The sequence below is a fragment of the Balaenoptera physalus genome (genome assembly GCF_965194825.1).
Source record: "Balaenoptera physalus genome assembly, chromosome: 1".
NCBI lineage: Eukaryota > Metazoa > Chordata > Mammalia > Artiodactyla > Balaenopteridae > Balaenoptera > Balaenoptera physalus.
The window spans coordinates 49917164-49929414 of record NC_138882.1 but is presented as its reverse complement, the minus strand read 5'-3'; the positions used below and the strand labels follow the sequence as shown (position 1 = coordinate 49929414).

The 12251-nt window shown below is 45.3% G+C and overlaps 1 protein-coding gene across 1 annotated transcript in view; it reads left to right on the top strand.

Annotated features, from left to right (window-relative positions):
• The window catches only part of CACNA1E (calcium voltage-gated channel subunit alpha1 E), a 560326-nt gene that overhangs the window by 273148 nt on the left and 274927 nt on the right, over positions 1-12251 (top strand). Inside the window, exons 6-7 of the mRNA XM_082473793.1 lie at positions 1297-1402; positions 2251-2390. Coding sequence (XP_082329919.1) covers positions 1297-1402; positions 2251-2390 — 246 coding nt within the window. The remainder of the gene's footprint in view (positions 1-1296; positions 1403-2250; positions 2391-12251) is intronic.

Here is a 12251-nt window from a genome sequence, read left to right as displayed (position 1 = left end):
GGCTCACATCTTGCACGTACCACCTCTGCCCTACCCGTCTCAGAGATGCCACGAGTGCTTCTTTGCCACTGATGTTCACCGACACACATATCCCGGTGGGGATGGGGAGGCATGGGGGCGTGTTTATGATTTGCCCTCCTTCTGTACTCCCTAGGGAGGGCTCTGGGCCCTACATCCTACACAGCCAGCTTGAATGTGTGGGGAGACAAGATCCCTTCCCTTCCCTCCACTTTATCAGACTTACTACTCATCTCTCCTGCCTGGATTCCAGAAGCTGCCAGATCACAGGTTGCTCAGCAAGACCAGTGGCAACAGCTCACTTCTGTTTGTCACAACCGTAGTTATAGAATGAAATCCCACGTGCCGAGTGATCCTGGAGCCGGTGATTCCCTCTCTCTTTTCTAGAAGTGCCCCCCTCCTGCCTTCCCCTGGGCTTACAGCACAACCTTTCTGCGGGAGTCAAGGATGCTGGCACTAGAATCGTAGTCCTGTTTTTCAAAAAGTCGCAGGGAGCCCACTCACCCGTCTTCAGAAAAATGCAACAGAAAACGAAGCCTGAATTCATTATCCATTCATTTGTAGTTTGATTCCTAGAGGCCCCGACTTTGCTGCCCTGAACGCAGACTAATGATTTGTCTGTCTGTTTCCTATAGATGTAGACGCTTAGGAGAAAATAAGGTGGGACAAAGCCAGTTTCTCCTGGCCTCATTATAGATTTTCCTGAATTGGATATGAAAATAAAAGGGAGCTCATGGAGAGAATCGTTCCTTTTCCAAGGGCTCTTCTTCTGTTTATTCGAGCAGAGGTTCTAGAAGAGGGCACTACAGGTGTGATTCCCCGAGGCAGCAATGAACAGCCACAGCTGGATCCTTGCTGAAGCATCATTATGCAGTCCAGTGGTTTGAAGACTGAGAAGAACGGGGAGCCTGCAACAGCATCAGTGTTTCTTCCTCCCTTCGTCCCACTTCCCTTTTTAGTCCTGGTTAATTCCTGGATATGTCACTGAATTCACTAAGTGTCTGGAGTGTCTACCATGTGTCTAATATATTATTTAGTGGCTACACTCTTTCTTTTCTTGAGAAGATACTTTGTGTTCAGAGCCTAATCAGAAATGGTTACAGTTCCACATGCTAAGGACCATCCACTGTCCTACCTGCCTGTTTGCTCATATCAGTCATGCACACTGCACAGACACAGTGTGGGTTGATAAAGTTTGTGTATTGATGTACACAGCCATCTTGGAGGCTGTGTCCCTCTCTCTTTGGTGAATCTGTTTCTTAACTCCTCCTTTCCCACGCCGTTTGAGTACATGATCTTGGCCACCATCATTGCCAACTGCATCGTCTTGGCCCTGGAGCAGCATCTTCCTGAGGATGACAAGACCCCAATGTCCCGCAGACTGGTAGGTGCCTCCCTCCTTCTCATCTTTCTTTCCCCCTGTTCTTCCTCTTGCCTGGTTCCCTTCTCCTTTGCTTCTTCACCTGGCTCCCTTCCCTTCTGTATGGTTCTGTGAGTTTGTTCTTTGCTGAGGGACAAGTTGGTAACAAATCCCATTGGGATTCATAAAGACAAGAGGACTGACCTTTTAAATTCCTGCTCCCAGGAAGTTCTGTGTATACACTGCATGGAAGCCAGGCAAGAAGAAAGGGAGGACATAGGGTCCACATACACTTCTCTCCTCTTTCTGAGGGACTTTGGGAGTGAGAGGAAGAGGGAGAGTAAGGGAGAGAGCATGAAGGATGCTCAAAGCCTATGTGCATTCACTGTTCCGAACTTCCTAAACGTTTGTCCGTATTCTCTATAAAGAAATCATCCATGTGTCTGAAGTATTCCCTCTAAAGAGAGCAAACAAAATGCTTAAAATCCAAATGTATGGGTAAGTGGCTCCAGCCTGATAACCCATGGATGAGAACAAACCCTTAAGCTTCCAACATAAGTGAAGGCCAGCAATGGGAAAGCTGACCCCTTCAAGGCAAAGCCAGCACCGTTGGTCATTGTCGTGGGAAGATGGCCGGTCCTGGGCATGAGCCCCACATTCATCCACTTCTGTAGCTGGCTTCCCTTGCTCTTGTGCTCTCCCTGAGTCCCGCAGCACCCTCACCCGTACGTGGGGCTGGCTTAGTGCAGACGTCCAGGTGTCCTGTAGGAGAGAGGAAATGCAGAGAGGGTAGCTAGCCAGGGTGTGCCTTGGCCCGTGTCTGATGAAGCACAGGCCTTCTCTAACCAGCACCTCTGTTCTTCGTCCCACAGGAGAAGACAGAACCGTATTTCATCGGGATCTTTTGCTTTGAAGCTGGGATCAAAATCGTAGCCCTGGGGTTCATCTTCCATAAGGGCTCGTACCTCCGCAATGGCTGGAATGTCATGGACTTCATCGTGGTCCTCAGTGGGTGAGTCCTCTTCCTGTCTCGTCTTTGTGTGTCGAGGGGCCTGTGGGGTAAAGAAGCGGCTGGTGCGAGGAACCTGGGGGTGGGAAGGCAGAATTCGGTGGAGGAACAAGTTCAAGGGTGAGATTCCCACGGGGCTGAGCCACAGGCGAGCCACCTGCAGGGGAGTGCGAGGACTCTGGAGACGCGCGTGACGTTCGGCAGAGGCCGTGGACCCAAGGTCTGGCGCTGCTGCTTCTGGTTTCCCATTCTGTGTTTGGCTAGGGATGCACAGACGTTTCCAAGTGAGTCTTTTCACTAAAGCAAGCGGCTTGCCCTAGCCTGAGGGCAGTCCCCCCACCGCCCCAAAATGGGCCAGAAGATGCCATTAGGTGCAGTTTTCTTCTGGAGGTTGGAAAAGACTCTAAGTATATTTTCTGAACTGATAATTGAGACTCGTGTCCTGACAACAGAATTTTTTACGATTTACAGATTTATACGTATTTATTATCCGAGGAGGTATAAAACTGAATCACACGAAAATGTCTGATAACGCATCCCTCTGGAAGTTAACATAGTAATACTGCGTTGTGTCATAAGCAGCATATATGATGGCAGGACATTTATTTAAATATTCGACAGTCATTTTTTGTAAATGAATATAGTATACCTATACTGGGGTTGATCCAGCGCTGTTGGCAGCATATGCGATGGACCTTGGGACTGGCGATGATGGGCATTGCCTGCCTGGGCTTCTGTGGCTTCTTGTGTGTCTTCGTATCAGGTTGCTCTTGGTAACTGCAGGGGAGGGGAGCAGTCCAGGCCAGGTGGGTCCTGTGTGGGTGTGGCAGCAAGGGGTGTGGCATGGAAATTCCCTTAGCCGGCTGCCCAGTTGTTCAAACCCGTGAGGACAAGATGAGAGTGGAGTGGAAAAGTGAGGAGTGGGGAGATATGAGCTACCATTATGATTGACCAAAGGCAGAGGGGAGCAAAGAGGACCTTCCCCCCCTCCCGCCCCCAGGGAATAGCCAGAGGAGTGGGCGTAGGTAAAATCTGACAAGAGTGAGAGTTTGAGACTATTTGCATCTCTTCATTATGTCTTCTGCAATAGACATAATCCTCATATGTTTAACCTTCATGTCAGTTGTGATTAAGTGAAAGGGAAAAAGTTGAAGGGGCAATTGACTAGAATGTATAAATGGAAGCTCACGAGCATCGAACCCTTTAATATAGGGAACAGATAAGTAGATGGAGATGACTCTTTATGTTTAAAAACATCTGTTTCCTTACAAAAGGATTTTCTGAAGGTTATTTTTCTAAAAGAAAATTCTACTACTGCATTTAAAATGTGATTTAGTGTGTAAACATAAACCTTCTGCATAGTGTTTCAGAAGTACGTGGTCAAAGACTGCAGTACACCTGGATGATGTTTTGTGGGGTTTTCTCCCCAGCTTAATTGAAGTATGATTGAAAAATAAAAATTGTATATATTTAAGGTGTACAATGTGATGATTTGATATATGTATACATTGTAAAATGATTACTGCAATCAAGCTAATTAACATATCCATCACCTCTCATAGTTACTTTTTTTGTTTGTTTTTTGGTGGTGCGAACACTTGACATCTCTACACTTTTAGCAAATTTCAAGTATGTTATACATTATTATTTACTATAGTCACCATGGTGAATACTAGGTCTCCAGAACTTATTCATCTGTAGCTGAAAGTTTGTACCCTTTGATCAATATCTTCCCTTTTCCTGTACTCCCAGCCCCTGGTAACCACTATTCCTTCCTCTGTTACTATGACTTCGGCTTTTAAAAAAATTAGACCTCACATATAATTGAGATCATGCAGCATTTGTCTTTCTCTATTTCACTTCACATAATATCCTTCATGTTCATCCATGTTGTTACAAATGGCAGGATTTACTTCTTTTCAAAGGCTGAATAATATTCCTCTGTGTGTGTGTGTACCTGTATCACGGTTTCTTTATCCATTCATTCATCGATGGAAATTTAGGTTGTGTCCATATCTGGCTATTGTGAATAATGCTGCAATGGACATGGGATTGTAGATATCTCTTCAAGATAATGATTTTTCATTGTCTTGGATATATATCCAGAAGTGAAATTGCTGGATTATATGGTAGTTCTATTTTTAATTCTTTTGAGGAAGTTCCATACAGTTTTCCGTAGTGGCTGCGCCAATTTACATTTCCACCAACAATGCGCAAGGGTTCCTTTTTCTCCACATCATCACCGACGATTGTTATCTTTTGACTTTTGCTAATAACTGGGTGATGTTTTAAATGTCCCTAAAATAAATAATATATACTATACAGGTAGTTCCCAACTTATGATGGTTTGACTTATGATTTTTTGACTTTCCGATGATGTGAAAGCAATGCGCATTCAGTAGAAACTGTACTTCGAATTTTCAATTTTGATCTCTTCCTGGGCTAGCGATAGGCAGTATGATACTCTCTTGTGATGCTGGGCAGCAGCAACTACAGCTCCCAGTCAGCCCTGAGGTCACGAGGATAAACAACCGATAACACTGACAAGCATCGTGTACCCATACAACCATTGCGTTTTTCACTTTCAGTACAGTATTCAATAAATAACATGAGATATTCAACACTTTATTGAAAAATAAGCTTTGTGTTAGATGATTTTGCCTAACTGTAGGCTAATGCAAGTGTTCTAAGAACGTTTAAGGTAACTCGGCTCAGCTATGATGTTCAGTAGGTTAGGTGTATTAAATGTGTTTTCGACTTACGTTGTTTTCAGCTTATGATGGGTTTATCAGGGTGTAACCTCATTGTAAGTCAAGGAAGATATGTACAGTAAAAGGCCTAAATGAGTCTGCGTCATTTTAGAAATATGATTCTGTCTAAAAGAAGAGTACTGTAATGTATATGGATTATATGCTACAATTGCGTGAATTCTTGGTCTCATTGAGGCCTATACGTGTCAGTGGCCATTTGAAATTTCTCATCTAGTCTATTTATTTTTACTTTAAACTATTCTATGTTCATTAAGGAAAATTTGGAAAATACAGAAAAATCAAAAGAAAGAAAACAGTCACTGATTAAGAAAAATTCCTGATTATTTTGTGGTATTTCCTTCCAGCCCCTTTAATGCTAAGCAAGCTCTCCTTTCAATGCCTGTAATTGTGCTACCTTTTCTCAGTATAGTATGGGCATAGTACGTATTACTCCATATTTTGGTAAAAATCTGTAAGGACTGATCAGCAGTTTGTTAAATAGATGTACCCAGCTTACTTCTCCATTTTTGCAATTATCTGAGACTTAGATTGCTTTCTGGTTTTGGCTATTATAAATAATTATTAAAGATGCTCAATGTACATCTTTTGGATGTCACATTTTAAGAGACATTTTGACAGGTTGAAGTACTTCTAAAGGAGAATCTGCCTTTCTGGGGTGGGGCCTGGGAACTAGGATGGGTGAGGGAAGGTGGAGGAAATGGGCCAGCCATTTGATGGAACAAGAGAAGGCTGGTGGGAGCCATAAGCACTGCCTTCAAATGAAGGTTGCCAGGTTGTTGAAGGGGCAGATTTGTAGAGTCCTTCGTCAGCATGGCCAAGAAGGCCCTCTGTGTCCTCGCCTGCATGTGTGGGGTGCACACGAGTGGGCGCAGGTGCTGAGCCCTTGGCCAAGTCACTTGTCCTCTCCGCTCTCTCTGCCCCAAGCCTGGGCATCTCCCGTTCTTAGTGGCTCTTCAAACTTTGCTGAAAGGCAACTGCTGTCCATCTGAACCAATAGGACTTGGTCCCTGTTCTTCCTGCACCTACTCATTCTTTCTCTCCAGGGAGAGGGCTTGGCACTCTTGAGATCCGAGCTCAGGGTTGCGGTTCTACCCCGCAGGAGTGGGTAACCAGATTTTGTCTTCTGTTCACATGGTGCTTTCATCTACCACATTGCATGGCTTCTAAAATGCATATTTCTCCTGCTGGAGCATCTCTAAAATCAGCCCGTGTCCTACAATAATGGCATGATATAGTTTAACTGACAGCATTTGTCTTTCATAGTGTTAAATAAAACCACATCTTACAACTGTAATACCAGCCCAGGGAAGCCGGCAGATCAGGCTTTAGATAGGAGTCATCCAGTACTCAGAGAGGTTAAGTGCTCAGCCCAAGACCTCCAGCTCCTTGACAGCAGATACAGGAGTTGGAACTGTGCCCTTTGACCCAAGGCTGGTGTTTTACCTCTGCCCAGTGCAGCCCCTCCTTTAGGCTTTCTGACACCCGCCCCTGCGGCAGCCCATGCTGGCTGCTCTGACTTCTTACCTCAGCTCCAGGTGTCACCCCACATCCTCCTCCAGCGCACAGGAGGAGTGACAGGTATTAGAGCAGGACACTGCCTCAGGCTGAGGCTGTACAACTTCTCAGCTCTCAGTGTGTGATGGGAGGTGGAGGGGTGGGGGGCTGAGGTGCCAGACAGCTGGCTCAGCCAAAGACCTTCCATCACTGCCTTTTGCTCAGAGATGTGTGGTTGAGAGACCTGGGCCACCACATTCTGCCTGTCCTCTCAACCTTGTAACTTTTAGAATTCTTAGGTCTGTAAGCTGAGGAAGCTCCATGGTTCAGAAGGTTAATTTATGTACATTATTCATCTAATCCTCATAATCCCCAAAATGGGATCTCGTTATCCCTGTTTTATAGATGAAGAAACCAAGGTTTAGAGAAGGTACGTGATATATACTAGGAGGTACTAGAGCTGGGACTTGAGCCCGTATCTTCTGGATCCAAGTTCCTTCTTCAATGCTCATTTCCCCACACCATCAGTGACCTCACAACCTCACAGGCTCCGTGGTTCTGTAGCTCTGTGATTGCATGTTCCTTTGGTCCCCTTGAAGCAATGTGGAATGGGCTCAGGGAGCGACATAATCAGGCAGATGTCCCTGACCCAGAGCTGAGGCTTCACGTATGACTTGAAGAGGACCAGAGCCCCATGTGTCCATCCTAAGACTTCTCTCTGTGGGCTTGGAATACAACCAACTCCCTGTTCTGTGGTTAAGAAGGCACATTACTTAACTCTCATGGTTTAATACATAAAAACTAAACCCGAAGTTCCAGCTTGTTTCATTAATTGGCTTGTTCATTCATTCATTCATCCATCCATCCATTCATTTATTCAGCAAAACGTGTATTGTTGAATACTCAAGCAAATTCTGGGACTGAGAAACACCAAGGTTAATGTATTCTCATTTCTTCTAAAAGACAGAGGAATTTGCTATTCTTTTAACAAATTATTACCTTACATAACTTGGGATCTCTCTTGTACTGGTAACAATTCAAGAGATGCTATTTCTAACCATTTGTTAGGCCACCTGGAGAATTCTAAATTACTCGAAGTCGTTATTATATATTAGTCTTAATAATAAGTCATAGTCTCTGGAATAGATGGGCAATGATAGGGGAGGATGAGAACTCAAAGGTACTCCTAACCCATGGGTAGGAGCAGGGAAGTGAGGGCCAGGACTGTGTCTTTGAACCCTATTCATGTCTGTGCCTGAACAGAGTAGGTACTTAATAAATGCTAGTAGAATGGAATCACTTGTTCCATCCCAGATTGCCTTGTCACCGATAGGATACAAAGGAGAGTGCTGGGGGCAGCCTGGGGCTGGCAGTGGGGAGGGGTTGCCTATTCCCAGTCCTGCCTCTTGGTCTGGCTGAGCCAGGCAGTATCGACATCTCTCTCATGTAGCTATGACTCAGCCTGGCTGCTCACATCATGATCACTCCATTAGAGAAATGAAGGCTGGGAACTCAGCCTCTAGGTGAGTAAGATATTGGGCTTCATATCACTTGGGCCTATTTACTAGGTTCACAGTGTTACCTTTTGGGAATTGCTTCCTGGGTGATGGGTGCAGGGTTGGGGTCAGGGCTGAATATTGAAGACCCAACTTCCTAGAGGTGGCTATGGGTTGGGGGAGGCGTATGGAGAAAGAAGCAGAAAGAGCAGAAGAATGCCTCACCTGGCATTTGCCATGTAATGAAAGCTTCCATCTATTGAGCCATATTGCAAAGACTACACTTCTATCTATATCTGTATCTATATCTATATCTTTATCTATACCTATTGCTCAGAACATGCTTTACTATCAGTTTTGCCAGCCTTTCTGTGGGAGATGACCTGTTTTGACTATTTTCTTAACTGCAAGAACATGGGTACAGACTCTGAAGAGTGGGCAAGTGTATCTGAGCCTGGGGCTCTGCCTCCTTCCTCTACCAAGACCATTACCCCAGGGCCCAGGTGATCACCTGTCCCTCTGTCTTCCTTCAAGTCCTTCAAGGGACATTGTCTTCCTTCAAGTCCTTCAAGGGACATTGTTGACGACCCACAATGTGCCAGGCACTGTGCTAGATGTGGGTGGAGCAGGGCTGAGTGTCCCCACCAGGAGGCCACATGTCATGAAAACCCAGAAGAAGGGCATCCAACCTAGCTCTGGGGACTGGGGCAAATTTCCTGGAGGAAGTAACATTGAAACTGGGATGTGAGGATAGGCCGTTAGGACTTAGACAAGGAAGGAGAAGAGCTTTTCTGGGAGAAAGAATGCTACACACACATCCTTGAAGCTGAGAGAGAGCATGCAGGATGCTTCTGGGGAGTTGGCCAGTGGAATAGTGAGCGATGCTCCCAGAGAGGTCAGCGGGGGCCAGCCGAGGCCATGAGGAGGAGCTTGTACCGTAGCTAGAAGGCAGTGGGGAGCCACTGAAGGCATTGAGCAGCGGTGGAATGATTAGTTCTAACTCAGTGCTGGATGCTGCACAGGTCTTTGTCATCCTGGAATTAACTCTGAGGAAAGGGCATGGAAAGGAGAGGGAAGCCATGGCCATACCCTTAGTTGCAGTCTGGGAGGAGGTGCGTCGCCCAGCAGGGAGAGGAAGGATGAAAGGAAAAGGGAACGGGGAGGAGAAGAGCCCGAGGGGATGCTGCAGAAGAGCTGGGAGCTGCTATTGGATGTCCCCAGCTTCTCACCAGTGGCACAAGCAGAGCCTGTTGGTAGGAGGACGGTATCTGGAGCTAAATATACATCGGTAGGTATTTTTAGAGGGTTTCTGTAAGGAGGCTGCCCTAATACACGAATTTCCCGAGCAGCTAAAGATCGAGGAAAGCACAGTTTCCCTTCTCCAGCACCGTCTCTCCAGTGCTGAGAATGTGCGGGAGGTGTTGTGAACGCAGCCCTGGGGCCCCCAGCCCAATTTAAATCTCTGTGGTAATAGTATGATAACACTTGGTATTTATATAGCATGTCCGTGCCAGTGAGCCTGGTGAGATTTTACAGACCTGTCTTTTACTCATCCTCTCTGCTCTAAGTGGGCGAAGCAGGAAGGTGGGGAACAGGGAAGGGCTGGGTAGAGGGAGGAGGCATTGGAGCTTGTCCTTTCAGAGACGGGGAAACTGAGGCTGAGTGAGGTGATATGGGGGGCTGGGAGCTACTCAGAAGACCCAAGTCAGTAGAAGGAGACCAGGTCTTCGGTGCCTTCATGCTGACGTTGGGGTGCTTCGCTAGTCCTTAAGCTCCGACTGCTTCTCAAGTTCTCTCTCCCAGCAGAGTTGGTGACTGCTTGTCTGAAAGACCTCCACCTCCTCACCAGTTCCTCGTTCATTTCTAGCTTCACTTTGGGGGAACACAGCTGCTACTTGCAGCATCTCCTTTTGTCAGAACATTAGTTCTCTTTTAATTGCACTTCCCTCCAGATGGGTGCATGATGGAAAAGATAGTTAGGATATGGAATTTGGATTCAGGGGAGAGGTAGGCAGAAGGCAAAATGTGGAGCTTGGAGGTCTCTTCTTCACTCTGTGCTAATGATAAACCCAATTCTTTCAGGGAGACCCCAGATGAGAGTCCCAGGTAGTAGTTGACAGGCAGTTGAGCTGGGGTTGCTCCTTGGGTGGGAGATCATTTCTTCTTACATATGTACTCTATCCTTCTTCTGTATTGAGAGTCATCGTTGATTCATTCTACAGGTATTTATTGACTACTTACTGTGTTCTGGGTGTAAGACATTGCTGTTGGGATGGTTTCTCTTTCCTGAAACATTGCTTCTTGTCACCTCCATTGACTGATAGAAGCTCAAACTGGAGAGAACTGAGTGGGGGCCTGAATTGGTCTTGGCGTCAACAAGGAGGAAGGAAAGCCAGAGAGAGTGGAGGAAGGTTCAGACCCCCCGGGTGGTTTGGTTTCAGAGTATTTTTCTGGCTTTATATTCATTCAGGGTAACAAAGGGAAAGAAACGATGGCCAGATGCTTTCTAAGCCAGACCACCGCCCTGGGCCTGGAGCTGCCATTTGAAGGCTGTTAAGTGCATACAGTCTTAGGCACGTGCATGACTGTGTGTGGAAGAGAGCAGCAAGGGTGAAAATTCCAAGGCAGGATTGCAAAGCAGAGATGGCTATAGCATAAATGTTCATTCTCTAAATTTACAAGGGAGACTTGAGAATTAAAGGGAGTGTTTACATTTCCATTCTGTGGGTGATATACGTTTCCTCCTTTGAATAGAGCTTTTGTGCACTTCTGTCTGTACTGTAAATATAGTCCACAGTTCAGTGTGAAACGCGAAATGCAACAGTACTATTCAATGTATGATTCCCTGAAGTCAGAAAATAGCAGACGTGAGGAGTGCAGAGTGGTTACCACAGGGAGCAGTGCAGATGCCGAAAGGAAAAAGAGGGTGTGCTGGGCTTAAGGAGAACATATAAAGGAAGGAAACCTTAAGGAAACCTTAAGTCTAAGGTTACTAAAACTTAACCACCGAATTTTAGACCTGGGGGAATGATAAATTTGTCCCACTTTCTGTATTTATTATTTTTCCCAGAGGAGGAAACTGAGGCCCAAGTGGCTAAGCCATGTGTCCAGGGTCTTAGAGCTGGAACGTGGTGAGCGGGGACTTGGATACTGGTTTGTTAACTCCAAATCCAGGATTTGCTTGCAGCTATGCTCTACTCTCCCCGGCACTGAGAATCTGATGCTTCTTGATTGTGTTCAGGCCATTAAACCGGGGTGTTAAGAAATAAATGATTTCTGTAATTGGTTGGCTGGAATATATATATATATATATATATATATATATATATTGCAATATATATATATATATTGCAATATATATGTGTGTGTGTATATATATATATGCAACATATATGGAAACAGAGTTTAGTTTAGTGGACTAAATGATTTCAGGGGCCCTGAGTCCTGGTCCTGACCCTAATATACATTCTCTCTCTGATACCTCAGTGTGATACTAGGTGATACCTAAATCATCTCAGCTTTCCTGATGAAACCTCATTTATGAAATGAAGGTAGCGCCTGCACGAGCTACCTCACCAGGTCTTGTGACAAACAAATACAGTAATGATGATGCTGATACTGGTGATGATGGCTCGCATTTTACCAGCAGCTCACATGTCTTATTTTAAATGTGGAAGCCTTCATATACTATTCTCAGCACTTGCATATATCATTTTAAGTATAGAAACATAAATCAAGGCAAATGTTATCTCCGATTTGAGGATGAGGAATTCAAAACTCAAAGAGGCTAAGTCACGTGCTCAGGGCCAAACACTTACTAAGGGGAGGGATGGGCATTTTCATTGTATTATCAGCAGTTCTAAAGCCCATGTGGTGTCTACTATACAACACAGCCACCTCAGCAAAAGTGTTTGGGAAGACAATGAAACAAAATACGAAATCAGTGAGCAGAAATACTTTCCCTCCCAGGTCAGAGATATTATGAAGATAAATGTTAAAATACACATAAAGCACCTTGAGTGCCTTTTGAAAAAGATGTTTAAAAATATTCAAAATACTGTAGTTCTGTAGCTCATTCAGAATAGTCATTTACCTCCATAAAT